The 19,037-nt window shown below is 45.1% G+C and overlaps 1 protein-coding gene and 1 long non-coding RNA gene across 6 annotated transcripts; one reads left to right on the forward strand and one right to left on the reverse strand.

Annotated features, from left to right (window-relative positions):
• Nucleotides 1-2,348: 2,348 nt before the first annotated feature.
• Nucleotides 2,349-17,558, reverse strand: ppip5k1b (diphosphoinositol pentakisphosphate kinase 1b). Of its 5 annotated transcripts, XM_049722902.2 has the most exons (31): nucleotides 17,340-17,558; nucleotides 16,503-16,590; nucleotides 14,837-15,153; nucleotides 14,395-14,590; nucleotides 14,110-14,286; nucleotides 13,881-14,035; nucleotides 13,716-13,817; nucleotides 13,490-13,651; nucleotides 13,293-13,414; nucleotides 12,545-12,646; nucleotides 12,103-12,189; nucleotides 11,946-12,021; nucleotides 11,508-11,617; nucleotides 10,480-10,565; nucleotides 10,045-10,170; nucleotides 9,673-9,717; nucleotides 8,649-8,770; nucleotides 8,406-8,588; nucleotides 8,183-8,324; nucleotides 7,651-7,874; nucleotides 7,431-7,558; nucleotides 7,247-7,361; nucleotides 7,069-7,176; nucleotides 6,892-7,008; nucleotides 6,673-6,813; nucleotides 6,478-6,586; nucleotides 5,591-5,740; nucleotides 4,444-4,506; nucleotides 3,292-3,429; nucleotides 3,108-3,209; nucleotides 2,349-3,033 (listed from the first exon to the last, which is right to left on the reverse strand). In XM_049722902.2, exons 3-31 carry the CDS (start codon nucleotides 14,990-14,992, stop codon nucleotides 2,936-2,938), a joined length of 3,642 nt encoding a protein of 1,213 aa, XP_049578859.1. In that variant the 5' UTR covers nucleotides 14,993-15,153; nucleotides 16,503-16,590; nucleotides 17,340-17,558; the 3' UTR covers nucleotides 2,349-2,935. The 5 variants fall into 5 exon arrangements, with proteins under 5 accessions (XP_049578859.1, XP_049578861.1, XP_049578860.1 ...); XM_049722904.2 differs by lacking the exon at nucleotides 5,591-5,740; XM_049722903.2 differs by lacking the exon at nucleotides 9,673-9,717 and having other exon boundaries at nucleotides 17,340-17,557.
• LOC125970538 (uncharacterized) lies at nucleotides 17,478-18,953 on the forward strand. The gene is made up of 3 exons (XR_007482125.2): nucleotides 17,478-17,616; nucleotides 18,005-18,122; nucleotides 18,497-18,953. It is a non-coding gene; the product is annotated as an uncharacterized lncRNA (long non-coding RNA).
• The last annotated feature ends 84 nt before the right edge of the window (nucleotides 18,954-19,037 follow it).

Raw genomic sequence — 19,037 nt, forward strand, 5'->3', positions numbered from 1 at the left:
ACTTTCAAAGATCTTTCAAAAACAGTCCGACGATTACTTTAAATTTTATATACGTCGCATGGGGTTTCTTAGCATTTCCCCTTCAATTATGCTCACTTTACCACTGCGTTGAGTCGGGCGACCCCATCGCTCACCTTTTGGAATATGTAACATACTTCGCTTTAATCTAATAAACGCACAACAAGTCGACTTTCTGTGTAATACTGTGTAAATGAATTATTTGATCCTTAGAATTTAATGTGTTGCCCATTTGCACTTCAACTAAATCACGTTTTGACAATTTTGTGTTACTTTAATCTCAACACTGATTAAATTACTAATATCAGCAAATTCTAAGAAAAAAATGCTGCATACCTTCTCAATCTAATGTTTTCTTGTCGCTTGGTTTAGCAAGGAAATGACAATCACTGCTGCGCCACAAATCGCGACTATAATTCTCTGATATGCAATTGTTGCACCAGTGTTCAATTTACGAAAAAGGAAAATCGACAATGTTTTCACCTGATATGGGATCACTTTTTACGTTATTTTTCAGTTGAGTTTATTTTTCAACTCAATTCCTATCACCCCCCACATTCCTCAATGCCTCGACTCCCAGCCCCACAGTAAAACCTCAGTAATCTCACCTGCGAGAACAAAGGAAGAGTGTCGTCTGGGTGGGGGTTGTTTGAGAATGTGACCCCCCACCTGAACATCTGAAGACTCATTCAATAGACCCGCTGCCTTGCTGTGTAGTCGGTAATTATAATGACTCTCAACCTGTAGTGACCTGCAGAATGGCTCTTTAAAAGTAGTGAAGAAATGGGGTCGAAAGACAAAAAGTCCTGCCTAGCTACAAAAACAGATATGCTCAAACCTCTTTGAATAAAGTACATAAGCAGACAAGTAGATTCACATGTTAAATCAATAAAAGAAACATTTTAAGCATATAATTATACCTACACACTAAATCAATCAAGAAGACATAACTAGATATTTTTGATAGGTGGTGATGACAAAGGTTTTAATAACTTAATGATCTGATATGTATTTCTGTGCACTTTGATATATTGTCTGAATAGCTTAATGACCCTTAAGGAATTGTTAAATGCATGCCTGATGATTTTCTAAATCACGGGCACTGCCAAAGTTGTCTAAAAATGTTCAGTGCTTGATTATATTTTATGTTTTGATTAATGCTAGACGCCAGTTTCGAATTACTACTTAACGTTCTTTTGCCGTGAGGCGCGGATAGCGCGCTTCCCAAATTGTGGCCCAAAATCCAAATCCATGTATCTCAAACATAATGTTTTAGGTTGCATTACCGGAGATGTTTCGGCTTGTACTTCCTCCTTCATCAGAGTGTCACTGGTGTGATTGTGACGCGTCTTTATCAGCTGATGGATGAAGGCGTGGCTCACCTGTCAGATTTGACAGGTAAAAACAAAATGAACTTAGTACAACTAGTATGCATGTATATGCCTAAATATTGTTATCCAATATATCTACTGCAATTTCACATTGGATTGCTGGTTTGAAATTTACTTTTAATGTTATTATTTTTAAATAAACATTTGTGTTTAAAACTTGTCTGGTGTTTTATTCCTTGTTTTTATATTTGCCAATTAAAACAAAAATCAGACATTTGGTTAACTGCTGTATCTAACTATATATATTCAACCTTTTATTCAAACACAAACACATTCGCTATAATAACACCATCAACTACAACCCAACAAATACAAAATTAAAACATCAATGTCGGCATAACGTGTGTCCGAATGATGTCACAGATCAAACATCCAATCAGAAAGTGAAGGTGAGGGCGGGTGTGGCACTTTTCACTTAAACCAGGGGTGTCGACCTCCAGTCCTCGAGGGGCCGCGTTCCAATATATTTTCCAAGTTACCCTCGTTAAACACACCTGCGTGAAAAGTTTTAGCTCCTTTCACGTTCCGCAGGAGCTAAAACTTTTCACGCAGGTGCACTTAACGAGGGAGTCTTGGAAAACATGTTGGAATGCGGCCCCGAGGACTAGAGCTTGACATCTGTAACCTTTGACCATATTTTCCTAATAAAGTGGCCTGTTATTACGTACACTTGAAAATGGCGGTGTATCTAATGGAGTGTCCAAGTGACGCCACAGATTAAACAGCCAATCAGAAAGTTGGGGTGATTGCGGATGTGGTACTTTTCACTTTAACTCTAACCTTAACCCTTAACCCTGTGTCGCAAATTCTTCCATGATAAAAGGTTTGTTTGGACCCACCAGGATTTGAACTCGGGTCACAGGGGTGAGAGCCCTAAGTACTAACCACTACACTATGGACCCATTTTTATGCAATCCCCCAAAAGAAGGCAAACGTGAAGAATGTGAACTGCTTTTATTTCTGCGTTTTGGTACATTAACACTTTGGCTGACTTTTCTTTAGAAATAAAAACATCATGAAACAATGACAACAAACATGACATCCAAAGCGATTCGCCGTTGAATCAACCCAACAAACATTTTGTTCTAGTTCTGTTCACACGAACGTCAGTGCTTCAGTCTACGTTTTGAATGGCAGCATTGGTGCATACAAACTAGTGAGCAAAAACAAAAATTCTGAGAACAGGAAAATCAAAACAATCACATCTAATTCGATTGCTGGCAAACTAAACATTCATCTCAACAAAAAGTTGAGTCGTTGTCAGCAAGATGTTTGGATTTTCAAATAAATGTTGGACGTAAAGCAAAAACTTCCCCAAAGTGGAAATTTGTGAAACTACTTGAACATTTCCAAAACAAAAAATAGTTAAAACGTTGCTGCTCCAGAATCTTTAGCAGCTAACAATGAAAACAAAATAAAAAGCTCAAGGCACAACCGGTGTTCAGATTTGGGTGCTGTCTAATTGCTGCAGTCGATGTCAACAAAGTGGGAGTGATCCTAAAGTGCATCAAACAAGAAACCGTGTGTCACTCGCTCAAGTTAAAGCTGAGGGCCGGGTTCTCCACGATGGGGGAGGAAGGGCCGGCGCTGGACACGGCGCTGGAGGGGACGCTCGCCTCTTTGTCTTGAAAAGCACAGAAAAATCGAACATGAACGCGTGATCATAACGCCGGCGAGTCTGCAAAAGGCGGCACTCACGCCAAAGAGGCCGGCCGGGCGGTTGCAGCGATGGCTCGGAGCCCGGCGCTTGGGGGCTGTCCAGCGACGTCCGGCTCTGCGAGTCGAAAAGTCCCGCCAGCGCTGTGGCACATCGGTTACTTTGTAGCGTGGCAGTCATGTTGACCGGTCGGCCAATCAATGACTGGTGCGTGTGTGTGTGTACCCTTCATGGTCTTGGCGTGGGCCTCGCTGCCGCTCTCGCACACGGCGTTGAGAAACTCATCCACTTGCTTCAGCGAGAGCAAGTTGTGCAGCGTCTCCAGCGGGTAGATAGAGGGCACCATCGAGCAGCCTTCGAAACCTAAAGGGGGCGCAAGTCGAGGACTAACATGAGCTCTGACTTCTCCGAGCATGTCGAGTGTGAAGAAGTACGAAAGCATCTTATAAAAAGCATAAAAAGGAGAATGACAGTAAAAGTAAACTTATTCCATTTTAGAACAAATTCATCTTTATCAGGTGTCCGCATCGACGCTGGAGGAGGCCGCAATTTTTCAGCAGTGCTACCGGAGGGCCACATGGGCAACCAGATGCATGACCCAAAAAAAAAAAAAAAAATCAAATATGGACAAAGTACATGCATACATGCAAAGAACATTCTTTTCCTATTTTTAAACTTTTAAAAATTTCAAGGCATGTATAAAAGATCAGCTATTTGACAACAAGGCAGAAATGGAGAAAACAGAGGAGACACACGGATGCAGCACAAAAAGGTCGGGTGAATCAAATGGAACATGAAAAGTCATCCCATTTGTGCATGGATCAAACTTTCTGCTCCAAACTTCAACTGTGAAAAGAGAACAAGTTGACAAAAGTTGTAGCAGTCGGTCAAAAAGACTACAAACATGGTGGCCGACACCAACAGCTCGCTCCCTGCAATGATTTTGGCTTCCATAAATACATGACGCAAAAAAAGGCCATCTTTACACAAAAAAAAGAGCAATCAGCCAGCTGACACTCACCACATCATCTTCTCTTGTTCTGCTTGTGTGACAAAAGAAAAGCCAAAACAAGAATCCACAAGTCCCAACTGTGCTACATTGAAGGAAAGCGGCCTGATTTGGTGAAAGAGTTTCACAATTTTGTGGCTCGTGTGAAGCAGAAATGGTAAATCACCAAATTGGGAAAGTTAAAAAAATAAAAAATAAAAAAAAGTAATTTTCCTGGTTTATTTTACAATGTGATGTTAGCGAGTAAAAGTGCACCAATCTTTGTCCCACATCCACACAACATAAAAAAAAAAAAAAAAAAAAATCATGCAAGACCCCTTCCCTCAAAAATGGTGGAAAAAGAGCACAAGAAATAAAAGCAGACATACCGTTAGTCGGATGCCTGGCAAACGACACAGAAAATCTCTTTACTGGCGGCATAGCCAACAGCTCTGAGGAGATAAGAAAGGTAACGGCGAGTTACTGCAGGCTCCGCCCCTTTTGGACACACCAGGAGAGACACAGAGGGAGGAAGAAGATGCTGAGCCTCCTCATGGAGGACGTCGGACATGCCGGAAAAAGGACGGCAAGAAAGCGTTGCTTCAACCAAAAACCATAAGCATCCTGAAAGTTATCCTCACAGTCAAAAATCGTGAAAGAGCGTATATCGAAAGTTGAAAGAGTTTTTGTCTTTTTGGCCACAGTTACTCCAATAAAAGGAGGAGCCTAAAGGTGGATTCCGAGAGACAGGGTTGAAATGGTCTCAATCATTCATTATAGTTTTTAATTTCGATGACTGATGAGCGTGCGCATATGATTATTTGAACATGCTTGTTACTTGCAACAACAAACATGCAAATAACATAAATGAGTGGAAATGGAATCTTTGCATCAAACTTGATGCAAGCTTCTGGCGCAAAAAAAAAACATCACGCCAACGCTCACCTGCCAGGGGAGCTGGACAGTGACAAGATGCGCCAGAATGGTGTGGAAACAGTGTTCCCTAGTGGACACGAGTGATATGACACCTTCTGGGATGCAGCGCATGCATTTTTGCCGCAGAAGGAAATCAAAGCTGCCAACGCCGACAACGTTTGACACAAAGCACGCGACTGGCCTGCAAAAAGTGAAAATCTGAAGAGCACGGAGGAGAGCGATGTGATTTCACGGGCCCATCGTCCGTACGTAACAATGATTCAGTTTGTTGTCCCCAGACTGAAGAAAAAAAAAGCACAATTGAGGCTTCCGCGCAGATGCAGGTGAGGATTATTTTGCATTCGTCGTACAACCAAAATCGAGAACCCAAGCAGGCGCGTGCAAATCGGATCTGGCGTTGGTCAGCACCATCATCACCATGACGACCGCCACGCTAATTACCCAACAGATTGTTATGGGTCACATTTGCATTTGGGCGAAGGGCTTTGATTGCAGGGCTACGCGAACAACGATGATGAACAGTTTGGTGGAGTAGAATTGGCCCAAAAAAAAAAAAAAAAGCAAAAATCAGGAGAACATAGGTCAGCGGCGCCAACCTACCAAACATGCCAACCTGGCTGGGCAGGCTGCCGGGGGACAGGGGGGGTTTTCGGTGGTGATGGTGGTGCGTGCGTACGAAGTCCCGCAGGTTGGGGGCGCTACTGGACACCCCCAGCATGGAGGCGCTGAAGAGGCCTGAGCTGTGAGAGCCTGTGTGACATAAGCCAGGTGGGAAGGGGGCGGGAGGGGGCGGGAGGGGGGGGATTGAGCGTGTTGGGGAGGGGGGGGGGGTGAAGGGTGAGCATTAGTTCATCCCACACACACAAACACCCGTGCTGCTGTTATTCACAACAAGCGTTAGCTGTGAATAACCACATTAAGACAAGCCAGCGAGTGTCAACAAATAAGTTGCTGTTTGGTTCTGCAACCTGCAGGGGGCAGGTTTGAGCGCAACCCGCTAAGTGCATACAGGCAAGGTGCAGAAGAAAAGCAAGAGAAGCATCGAAAGGTCTCTATTGTAGAAAAGTTGATTTGTCCTTGGTTGGGCCGGGTGACCCCAAAATGGAGTCTGCTCCTCACTCACTGCTAAAGTATATAAATAGCTGAGGAAGGCCATCCATGACACCTGCTGCTCAGTTGACCTCCACGTGGCTGCTGACAAACAAACAAGGTCAACTCACGTGACAATAGACAACTAAGCATCCATATAAGCTCTAATTTATGTGACCCCCAAAAAATTCAATATAATATAACACTAACCTAAAAGTAGACAATTGCATGACTGAGACAAAATCGAAAATTCTATTTGGAACACCAAAGCGGGATGCACGCGACAGTTATGAGCAAGAGAAAAGGTGTCAAAGCGGGACAGCGCAGGAGGAAGTTGTTGCCGACTGCAGAGAAAAACACACACACGGACACACACAAGAGAGAAAAGAGGTGCCCACCAAGGCCGCTGGCTGCTTTGACTTCGGGCGACTGGCGCGAGCTCGAAGGGTGGAGTCGATGCGACGTGCAGCCTTTGGACGACTGGCTGAGCGAAGTCTCGGAGAGGACCTAAGCGGCGTTAACACACACACACACACACGTGACTCCAAACCTATTGCAAGTGCCATGCGGGTAATGGGGGGGGATGACGTTACCTCCATGGAGCCCGTCTTGCGGTTGCGAATGATGGGCGAGCGTTTAAGGATGTTGATTGGCTCGTAAACTTGGCTCGCCTGGTCCGTTTGGTCCTGAGAGAGATCCTCCAGGCTGCCCTGGTTGGGCTTTTTGTCTTTATTCTGATTTGGTCAGAGAACAACCGTTGTCAATTTGTTGTTCTTTTTTTTGAAGACAATCCTCCCACGTGAGGCGAGCACCTCGGAGGAGGCCGGCCGGAAGCCGAAGCCGAGCGGAACGTTTTCCTCGTCATCGCAACCTTTGACCCCTGGACTGAAGTGCAGCTCCACGTGGAAACGCTCCTCCGATGAGGGGTCCTGAAGAGGGCAATGAGTCAAAGCGGCTGTTTGGTGTTGTCACGGTAACAAGCGAAGCACCTTGTTGTTGTCCTCGTACAGCATGATGACAATCTGCGTCATGTAGTTGAGCTCAGTCACAGCGCTCAGGTAGTCCATGGCCTGCTTCCACTGCTGGTCTTTTTCATCCTTCAAAGTCACACAACATCAAATTGCGTCCCAAACGAGCACGATTGTGTGGAAGGGAAGCCGTACGCACGTCAAAGAGTCCTCCGTAGCGGAAGACGCTGAGCAGAGAGTGGACGTGACTCTCGCTGGTGAAGTAGAGGCGCGTGCGGACGTGGCGCCCCGGCGACATCACCCCACGCGAGTACCTGAGCAACACGGTCATGTGACCAGGGGAGTGACGTTGTGCCAGCGCGGCAGGCGGGCGGCGGTCTCACAGAGGGTGCAGCTTGTTGACAGCCTCGTCCTCGTGCGTCCTCTGCAGGTCCAGCTGGATCTTCTTCATCAGAGGGACGCAGTAGGCCTGAGCGATGTCCAGCTTCTCGGCTTTGGTGATGCCGTATTCCTGCTCGTTTGGTGGAAGAATGGACTCTTGTCAAAAAGAAAGTAGGGGACAAAAGAAAAAAACTGGATTGTGAACACAAAGCATCTTTTAACCTGCGGTATGACGATGTCGGCCAGCGCTCGGGATAGGCGGAAGAGCTCCAGTGTGTCGTCCAGGTCCAGCGAGGAGTTGTGCTGCGTGTCATACTTGATGCAGTCGTAGATGTCCGGGATCTTACTGATGTCGTAGCGGCCGTTCTTCATGCGGAAATCTCGCTCCAGTTTGGACCAGCGCTGCAGCTTCAGTTCCAGGGTCTCGCTGTGGTACAGTTGCAGATCTGTTTTTTTTTTTGCGGGGGGGGTGTCTGGTCAGTTGCTTGTGGAGGATGCATTTCATTAAAAGTTCACTTGAAGTTTGTTGTAAAACTAAATAAAGTAAATGAAATGCATTTAACCAAACCTTGGCAGCAGTCTGTTAGCTCAATGCTAACACATAATGGCAAACATGCTAGACAGGCTAAAAGTTGCTAGCTTTGATCTCGCAGCAGCCATACTGCACACCTTGAAACACCTTCCATGTATTATACTGCCCCCTGGTGGCATTGGCCCACACACCATCTTTTATTTGTTGAAGGCAGGCAGGTACCTGAAGACTTGGGATCTTCCAGCCGCTTTCGAATTTGCGAGGTGAGACTCTGGATGAGTGTGTACACTTTGTCACAGGTTTTGACGGGGTTCTGTATGATTTTCATGGAGTTCACCAGCGACGGGCTCCCTGTTGGCGCCAGCTGCAATCCGGTATAAAAAGGGGTATAAAAAGGGAGAAATTACCTTCACGTACCAAAACAACAATCTGAGTCCTCGGTCACCTTCTGATAATCTTCTTGTGAGAAGTCCTGGTCCTTCTGCATGATCTCGTGTAGCCGGGCTTTGACTTTTTGCTGGCAGTCGGTCAATGAGTCGCTGTCGCTGTCCAGCAGCCCGTTCATATTGGCGCTCTTGACCATCTGCACCAGGATGGGCGTCAGCTCACCTTCCAGAGCGAGGAGCCCCTGCGCACGAATGGAATCGTCAACGTGTTGTTCCGACGCGAGTGAGGCGACGATGATGACCTTGGCAAAAGCGGCGGCCGTCATCTGCACGCGGCCTTCGTCGGAGGCGTAGATCTTAAGGTCGTGGCGGTAAGTGCTGTGCAGGCGGAGGAGGCCACACCCGGGGTAGCCGGCGTAGTCGCCTGCGGGGTTGCCAAGTACAGAGTCAAGACTAATGAATAAATAAATACATTTAAAAAAATTAATCAATCAAAAAAATTAATACAATAACCCCCAAAAAAACGAACAAAAAAGTAAAGCTGTTCTGATTGCAGGACAAAAGGACGGACGGCGTCACCTTTTGTTCAAACGTCACGTGATCAGTGCGTAGCTGGAATTTCACATTTGTCATTGACCTTTTGGCCTAAGTGATGTCATGAAATGAAAGTGACTCAATGTGTAACCCGAAATTAAAGAGGCCAGCCACCGCGTCCATTATGTACATAAATGACAAGGATGTTTGTGTAAATGGGTGTCAAGGTCATGCTAAGCTCAAGTGCTGTGGAGAAGTCGGGACTTTTGCCGGATGGAGTTAAAGCAGATTCATTAATTAGTTGTTTTTTTTAATTAATTTTTAATTTTTTAATTTGTTCATTTAATTAGGCATTAATTAAATGATTCTATCAGGAAACAAAAGTCGGATGAAAATTGTCATTTTAAATTTTTTAATTAGTTACTAATTGAATGATTCTATCAGGAAACAAAAGTCTGATGAAATTTGCAAAAAAGAAATTTAATTTGTTAATTTAATTAGTTATTAATTGAATGATTCTATTAGGAAACAAAAGTCTGATGAAAATCTCCACCACCGATAGAAGGCCGCGAGGAAAGACGCACTTGTAAACACGCTAACGGCTAGCAAATTTACAGCCGGCGGCCAAACTTCAAAAAAATGTTGCTTCTTTACACGCTCGGCCGCGGCGACAATCCACAGCAATCCGCGAGCCGTTAGTGAGGCGTATTCAAAATCAGGACAGCAAGTCAATTAGTGGAAAGATGAAGAGCGTGGCGAGGAGGAGCGGCGTTAACCTCAGCTCGCTCTTACCAAAATCAATAGGGGACTCGCAGCCGAGGGCCCGGTGGCGACCGGCTAGTTGTTTACACCGAGCAAAGACCGGCCAGGAGAGAAGAACAGAGTTAATAGCTGGCGACACTGTGTGATGGCGGAAAGGGGGAATAAAAAAAAAAATTGTGTGTTGCTGGTGGAGCTTTACAGCAGAGAGTCTGTGGCTGAAAAATGCGCTTGTGAGAAAAAGCTTTTTCCAGTTCTGGAAGTGAAAGGTGAGAACTGAATGTTAGCTTGTCATATCAGATGGGGATGAGAAGAAACTGTCAGCAAGATTTGAAAGCAAACAGATGCAACGGTAGGAAAAACCCGATTCCCCTCCCCGATCCGCGCGGAAGGTTTGGCCCGTACCTTGGCCTCCGGGGTACATGCAGCGAAAGGCTCGACCCAGCTCCTCGGCCTGGACCCGGCCGGCAGGCGTCAGCTCGCCGCCCCACTTGAGGACCAGCAGCAGAGACGGGCCCTCCCTCTTGGAGTCTGAACAACAAACGGCATTCAGGATTTGCGGGCCAAATATTTGCCGTCATACAGTGCGTGATGTGTTTGCCGTTTGCCAAGAGCTGGAAAATAACGGCAAAACCTCATGAAAGACTTTGTGTGTTAAACGTCGATCGGGATTTGCTCTGAGAAGCAACACGCTTCTCTTGATGTCGTATTTGCATTTCACTTGTGAACAAAAATAAACGCGGCCTGCCTTTTGCGTGCTACAAATTCTTTCATCTGACATGAAAAGCCGAGGCTGTCGAAAAATTTACATACACATTGTTGTGAGAACAACAACATTACCTTCCTCTTCGCTGGAGGCTTTAGGTTGTCCGTGACGCAAGTACGTCAACTGGACTTTCCTGTTGATACCTGAGAAGTGACCGTACCTGGTGGGGAATAAACACACACGAGCGGGGGGGAGAGAGAGCGGCAAAACAGTGTCATATGCATTTATGGCGCGCACGCACACACACGCACACACACGTAAATGAAATTAGTTGGAGCATTCCCGTGACCCTCGATGGTGTTGTGTCGCGTTAACGATCAAAAGAGGCTGCAGACTAATGAGTGTGTGCTTCTTTATGATCTGATCCAACAGGCGAGCGGCTGCCTGGATGAGGGTCACATGATGACGGACGGACGGACGGACGGACTGCGGTGGGCTTCAAACAAAAGCCTCTGGCAGGTGGCGGCGACTAATGACACCTTTGCGCGTGTCCGACTGAAGCGCAAATTCAAATGGCTGCTATTCAAAACACTAAGCGCCATAAAAGTTTGGGACCTTTGCTCGTCGCTAATCGCAGATAGCTGGCTCCAACCAGATGAACGATGGAGATTAGCTGATTTAGAGTCCACGTGACGAGGACGGCATGCACACGCAAAAAGGCGACACCCCACACATGGTCGACGTGCACGCTTCCACGTTTGACATGTGCACGTTCCCGCGGGTGGATGCATGTGTGTCCTGTTAAAGGCCAAATATAATTAATGGGAGGTGAGCAAACCATTAGGAACGAGAGGACGCATGCGGGTTCCTAATATTTTGCACGTCAGGTGGGCTGAAGGAGGGAAGTAGTATATCTGCAAACTTTTGAAAAGGAAAAAAAAAGACAAGGGAGAGGATGCGTACTGAGTGTCAATCAAGCTGGATTCCCTTTTGGAAAGGAGAAATAAGGGGAGGGATGGGCAGAGCAGAAAAGGGAAGACAAGATGAGAACATTAAACACTGCAGGACGAAAGGTGGCCAATGATGAATGGACAATTTGGCGATGAGTGGATGATGGCATGAGCCGGGACGTCGGCAGAGATTTGCATCCGTGTGTTCTCACATCTCCAGGACGGTCTTGAGTTGCTCCAGTTTGGACTTCTTCTCCTCAATCTCACAGTCGTTATGTTGGCCAAGTTCCAGCAGCAGCAGACGAGCGATATCCAGCACTTCCTAGAAAAGGCCCGCTCTTATTTCAAGCAAGTCAGCTGTCGCAATATTATTTGTCTTGTGCAAAGAGTAAAGAGGATGAATAAAGTGAATGGCATATTGTCTGTCTACGTGTGTTGCTGCATTGGTTGTGTTTAAATCAAACAGCATGAAGAAAGGATTTTGTTGCCACCATTTCCCACCCATAAGAGAATTTTGTATTATTTTCATCAGGTAAGTGAATGTAGCTGTATTATAATAATAATAAAAATAAATAAAAAATAAAAAAGGGGGCAAGTGACAGTTTGTAGCAGTGTGTAAGAAAAAACAAAAAAAAAAAAACAAAGCTTACCTGAAGCTGTTTTGGTTTTTTCAACTTGAGCTTCCCTGACTTGTAACCTCCACACTTATCAAACAACTCAAAGAATCTGTGAGGGTGGGGCAGAAGAATGCAAATATGAATAAAAAAAAAAAAAAGAAACAAAAGTTAGCTTGCAGCCAGAACTCACAGAGGATGTCGAACCTCCATTTTCATCTTTTGCTTTGGTGTGCGATCGCCATGGCGAATGATGGCGATCACACAGCGCAGCTCCATCCTGTCACAAGAGGAAATGAGCTGAAATGAGCACATTACAGGAAAAGACTCATAAACACACAGCAGCCCAGCGCCATAATTGCGTGATGGTTCAAACTCTAAAAGTACCAGTCTCTCATTTTCATAATTATTTTTGTTGCTCCACTATAGGAGAAAAAAAAATCATTCTAGTTAAAAAATATTTTCACCAAAATTTGAATAGCACTTTTGGGGAGACATATATAAATTCTCTGTAGGAAATATAATAAAATACTTTATATTATATTATACTATAAAATATAAATAAATAAAAATAATTTCATATAATAATTTGATAATATTTCAGGCAAATCTATTTTGAGCCTGACTGTCCGTACATGGTTCCTGAGGTTGTGGGCACAATGGGGATGTCTTCGGCTTCCATCGGGATGGACCAGGGAATGTGGAACTGGGGTCCTAACTCTCTCATCACCATGTTTCTGTGAAGGCAAAAAGGGGGCACTTAATTAAGCCGAAAGCACATTTGCACTCAACTTGCTTTGTTTGTTTTGAAATCATTTGTAAAGCATCGAAGGAATTTCCTCAACACGTGGCGGCGGCTTCCGTTTACATCGTGTTGTCGTTGTCACGTTCACGAGAGCGCTCGAGGGGACAACGTAATAAATCAGAAGGCAGCTAAACCGCAAAGCTGTCAGCGGCATCCGCTAATGAATTCCGACACACTTGCTGCGAGGCTCGCAAAAAAAATTAGGTCCTGCAAGTCAAGACAAGACTTGTTAACTTATTTAGGAACGTAATTATGATACTAAACAAATTATCAATATTTATCATCAGTGGCATGCTTTGACAAAAAATAAAAATATAATAAAAAACATGTGCATGCAATTTTTCATAGCAACAATTTAAAAAATGTTTAATTAATTTTTTTTACATAATTTTTTTTGTATTGATGAGTGGAAAAATACTTTATCACTCCAATATATCCAGTGCTGAGTAAGATTCTATGACATGACTTAACTCCAAACGATATGAATCACTGACTGCTGTTTTGGTTAGCAACAGCGTTCAAATGAGTTTCGCCGTTAACGTGATCAAAAGTGCGGATGAAGCGAGGTCACGACTTACCCGAGCACCTTGGCACAGTCGTCGTAATACTTCATGGAGTTTTTGACGAAGCTGAAGCCGTTGACGTCGCAGACAAACGAGTGGCCGTTGGCTCGGAGCAGGTCGAAGCCGCACACCGTTTGCTGGTGTCACAAGCGCGCAAACCGGGATTTACTCACAAGCAAGTCGAGAATGCGGACAACGACGCGGCCGCTCACCTTGAAGGCCAGGCAGACTTTTCGGGCGACCAGCTTCTCCATGGCGGTCAGCATGACGGGGTATCGGATCTCCTTGCCCTCGCTGTCTCGCTCCACCTTGCCGTCCAGCGCCGGGGACTTGCGGGCCTCCGCGTGGGCGTAGTCCGGCCCCACGGTGTACACCTGACAGAATTGCAGAGAGGTGAAAAAAAATCCCCCAAAAAATCACAAAGGGCCACCACGGTACCTTGACGTCCGTGCCGTCTGTGGGCATGAACTCCTCGTAAATGTACGAGCCCGTCTTGCGAACGCTGGTCTCCGGGGAATAGACGCTGCTACGACTCCCGATCTGTGGAGAAAGAAAACAAAATAACGACTTCCTGCCATCCATTGTGAAATATTTTCAGCTTACCTTTCGAAAAAGTCTCTGGCTGCCGCCGCCCGCTGACGTCGGGTAGTAGATGTAAACGTTGTGGTCCTCGGCGCACACGGGCTTCTCCACAAAGGGTTTGGGGAAGATCTCCCCGTTGACCTCCACGTGGTCCTCGGCCTCCACCAGGTTGCACTCTGAAAAGCGCTTAACTTTCAACAAATCGGGACAATGATGTTGATTTTTTTTTTCCCCCTAAGCGTTTGTTTACCTTCAGGATTGTCCGGCTTTCGGTCGAGCACGCCGTAGCGAGGTAGTTCGATGCCCTCTTCTTGGAGGATGCGGTACACTTCCCTCCGGTCTTGGATGAAATACTGCATGTTGAGGTCATTGATGAGAAGAGGATTCCTGAGTTGAGCGTATTCCACAGCTTTGTCCAGTGGGAAACCTGCACCATCAATAAAATAAAATAGATAAAAATAAATACATAAATAAATAAAATGTAAATAAATAAAATAAATTCCGATTCTCATTTTGCCAAATACTCAAAGGCCACCTTTGGAGTGAAAGGAGATGAGGCAGTCGCACAGCGGCCATTTGTCCACGGGCTGGTCCAGGATGACATCCTCGGGAAAGATGACCACCTCGATGTAATCGAACTTGCAGAGGCGCTCCAGGATTTGCGTCATGGGCTTGGACTTGGACTTCTTCATCATGCAGCAGATGCCCACCACGATCTGTCGCCCGGACGGCTGAGGGGAAAGAACGTGACAGCTCATAAAGGACTCGACAACCGTCGTAAAATTCAATTTAGATGACTAGACTTTTTTTTTTTTTTCAAGGGTCGGGTATTTTTTTTGTCCAATCTAGCTGCGACTTTGAGTGTGTGTGGCTTTAAGAGGCGGGGCCTGGCCGGTGAGTGACGTGGGAGGCAACAAATAAGAGAGGAGAATGGATTGTTGCTGGCCGATCCTGACAAATCTTCTGTTTCAACTCACCAACTCTTCGTCTTCCGCATCTTCCTCTCGGAACATGTCGATCTTTACGTCCGCCTCCATTGGCTGTTTGTCGACCTCGTCGTCGGACAAGTCGGCGCCTTCCCGCTTGGGACCATCCCCGCCGTCGGGCCGCCGTCCATCACGGGATTGGGACATCACGTGTGCAACATGTCCAGGTCGCGCTCACGTTTTGATTTCCAGATATGTCACGCTTTCCGAGGAACTCGCTGTGGAAATTACAAAGACATCGTCTGTGTGGAGGACAGCAAAGTTGCGTCCCCAAAATACGACACGTCACAGCTCCTTCCAGGTTCCCTCTGGTGGCACAAAAGCAAAAAGAGTTGAGCAATTTTACTAACGTTGCCACATCCATCCGTCCGTGCGTGCGAAACTTCACTTTAGCAAGAGAAGAAAAGCGCCACTGATTAACATTGTGAAAGAATTCCTGCTTTGCACAAATATTTGCTGAAAATCACAAAGAAAAGTGCAGCTACCAAACTTTTACAGCTCTTTCGTTCCAGCTTGACTTATCTGTGTTTTCACGTGTGGACGTAAAATTAAGAGTGATAATAGATATGGGTCACTGAAAAAATAATCAAATAAAAAAATTGAAAAAAATAAAATAAAAAATAAAAATAGAAAATAAAAAAATAAAATAAAAAGTTAAAAATTAAAAATTAAAAACAAAATAAATAGGTGAGTGAACTTGACAAGGCGTACAAGGAAAAAAAATACCTCAAACCAGATTTTTGCACCATGTGACTCTTGCTATTTAATCTGGCTTTGATCTGCACGGCAGTCAGTTCCTGGATGAAAATCGAGTTAACCCGCACAACATGAACGAGCGTGCAGTGTGAGACCATCTGGGTCCCACGGGAAAAATTCAAAATCACTTCATTTGTCGGAAAATTCTTCCATATTATTTGCAACGATACATTTGTTCAGCAAAGTCGAGTGACTTCGTCACCTGACGTCTTGCGTGCAGCGCATACACCAAACACAAATACACACGATACAGAACTTGCTGATTGTGCAAAATGCCCCCTCCTACACACAAACACACCACTTGTTAACAGTTCAACCTTGGTGGAGGTCTGCCTGTGTTGCTCCGGTGACATATCTCAAATAATCTGCCGCTGACCTTGGCGCCTATAAATAACGGTGAGAAGGGGGCCAGGCCAAGATCGGTGGGGGAAATGTATATAGAGCAGCTACGCTAACCAAAAGATAAGTCATTCCAACTTAGCTTTGAGGTGACGACAAGTGCTACTAAAACTACGAAGAGTCCCTTCTAGCGTGGCTGAGCAGAGATAAAAAACAAATGGAGATAAATACCTGTATGAACTTTAATGAGGTCGCATTTGTGACCTTTACCTTGGGACAATCCAAGTTCTATACAAATAGTTTTGAGCGTGATTCGATTTTCCTTTCGTCCTGAGCCGCAAATAGCGTCGTGCTTCTCTGTAAATCAAGACCTAATTTAGCAAGATGACAGCTAATGTTCCCTGGTGTCACCATCGAGGTTTTTTTTGGGTCTGCGTTAGTCAAAAATTCTGCCTTCGAGAACAGATTCTGCTGTGAGGAACTCTCCATGGAAACGCATCTGAGGATTTAAATGATACGAAGGCCACCACAATAAAAGCTCCATCACCACCTCGGCCTTTACCTTGAACACAGGAGCCAGCAATGTGTCAGTCTGTCCCCCAATCACTTAATGAGATGCCCGTCTGGAGTCAAATTTGAAATCCTTGTTCCTTTCGACAAAACAGAGGACAAGAAATGAGTTGAGTCATGTATTGAACTTCACCAATGCAGAAAATGGCTGAAGAAAGTCAGGTTTTTATTACAAGCAGGATCAATAAACGTCTTTAACCTTTGAGACAGTCTTTGGAAGGAAGGCTGAGTTAAATTTATGAGACTCTTGATTAGATGACAGCAATGAACTTTCAAGATGTCACCACAGCTCATTTCTAATCAACATGAACTCAAGATAGCCTACGAAGAACGCAAATGATTCATCAGGGTCACTTTTCGTCTGAAAACGGGAACTATCTGCTTAGCTACACTCAGCATAGAAAAACTGTTTGGTGGTTGATTTTATTAGTAACACGCAGTCAACTACTGTAACGTTTAAGGTGCACTTGATCCGGATTCAAGATGGTATCACATCCTTACTTATGGCGGTTGGATATTTCAAACGGGCGCTCAGTGCGGTTCACGTGAGCTTTATAATCGATCGGGGGCAAATCCCACGAAAGGGAGCCCCACTTGATCGCAGCAGGTTGTGCCGTGCTCGAAATGAATGAGCGTGGGAACTGAAAGCGTTCACAACATAACTTCCTGACTCCAACTTGCGTCCGTGGGTGTCTTCGGTGTGTTCTTTGTGAGGCTTTCCCACGTATACGGCGGCCACGTAAACGCAATTCGATTAAACTCAATTCTCTTCCGACGATTGGCCACCGGTGGGCTGAAAGGACTTTTGGTTCAAATAAGCACCACTTACCCGCAAAAAGGTCGTAAAAAGAGACCCCGCCGCGTCCACTTCCTTGTTTCTGCCCCCCTCTGACCCCTCCCTGAGTGAAGTGGACCCGAGGGGAACCTGGCGACAAGTTCACGTCCGGTCAACGGCTCAACAGCCTCTGAGCACCCCCGCGTTGAGCACCGGCGCGCTAACTCGGTCTCCGGCTCACCACCACTCTTCCCCCGACCTTGCTGTCTGCCGCCGGGGGGAAGAGCGCCGCTGTCCCCGCGACGGTGCTGCCACCTAGTGTCTCAGCGTGGTGAGCTGCAACGAAAAGTCAATCACTAACCGGCGGCCCGCGGGCCTAACTCGGCCCACCATGTATTTTAAAATGAGAAAATGAATCTTTCATAGTTATAATATGGAAGTATTATATTATTATAATCGTTAGCATCAACCCTAGTTTGGATACAGATGGATGGACAGATTATAATTATTGTCATTACCATTATTATTATCATTGTCATTATTATAAATCATATAATTCTATTGTCATTAATATTATATTTATCTCATTTTTATCATTATTGTTTTCCCTCTATCCATTTTCTATACCATTTCTGCTGTTCATCACAAGCCCTTACATTGATATCCATCATTTCTTTTTTTTTTTGCTTCTCTTTGACTGACACATACCCACATGCCAGCCAGACTAGCTGGTATGGCTAATGCGAGCCTGGCGCACCGTCAAGAAAGTGCGGAGTGGCCGTCGGTCCCATCATGCAACGAGGCATGAGAAGCCGGTCTGTGCCGCTTCATAAGGAAGTAAGTGTTCTCAACAAGCTGGTAACGTAAATTATCCCTCCTTCCTTTTCATACTCTATCACCGCCTAGCTGCATCCAAATGTGTGTGTAGGGGGGTTGGACGGGTTACTAATATTATGTAACCGATATTTAAAAAAAAAATTGCAATACTGTATTCGGAATGAAGGCCGCAGTGTTTTCGGAATCTGCACCTTCAGATAATCAAGTCTTTGTCATGTTCCAGAGGAGAAGAAACCGAGGTCGACAGGTCCGTTCAAAAAATCCTAATTCAAGCTTTGTCTGAAACCTTCAAGTGCACTTTTAATTGCAATATTTCAATAAAAGTCCAACAAGACCAAAATGTTTACAAAAGTTGTCTTTTTTGTGTTTGTTAGACAGCAAAGGATCAAGACTGTGGACGAGCGGTTGGCATATCGAGCCCGGTTCAGAGGTCATGACAGTTTTGAGAAAGCCAGGCGAAAATGACCACAAGATCTGGGAGACCACCAGATTTATTGGGGCATAAAGAGTCAATTAAACTGAGTCCTATCATGGCGCTGCATATATTTGGTCAATCCAGACATTTTTTGGGGGAGTGTAAGGCGAGGTCCTTCTTCATTTTAATTCCTCAGCAGACATGGCTGTCAGCGTGTCTCACATCCACGCGTATACATTTGTACATTTAAATTTAGGGAGTAGAGTATCAGCCCACAGCCATAAAGCGTCCATTCACGTCCACCGAAGAGAAGGATGCGGCCCTCCCACTTGACGGACTGCGAGGGACTGTGCCAATACACACACACACACGAACACACACATTTTTCTTGGTCTCAAACCCCAACTTTTCATATCCACAGCATGTAATTTAATAATGTATTAATTTATTCATTGTAAGTCAATAAAATAATTCATCTTACACATTTAAATGTTTCATTT

The sequence above is a fragment of the Syngnathus scovelli genome, chromosome 6, assembly GCF_024217435.2.
Source record: "Syngnathus scovelli strain Florida chromosome 6, RoL_Ssco_1.2, whole genome shotgun sequence".
Lineage (NCBI taxonomy): Eukaryota > Metazoa > Chordata > Actinopteri > Syngnathiformes > Syngnathidae > Syngnathus > Syngnathus scovelli.

Bases quoted from the DNA above. Each gene is read 5' to 3' on its own strand.
- ppip5k1b (XM_049722902.2), bottom strand. From the start codon at position 14,992: ATGTCCCAATCCCGTGATGGACGGCGGCCCGACGGCGGGGATGGTCCC. The intron at 8,589-8,648 runs GTCATCATCGTC...ATTCGTGCGCAG, and splicing joins CGGCCGCCGCTTTTGCCAAG to GGGCTCCTCGCTCTGGAAGG. The intron at 7,362-7,430 runs GTGAGACCGCCG...CGTGTTGCTCAG, and splicing joins GTCAACAAGCTGCACCCTCT to GTACTCGCGTGGGGTGATGT.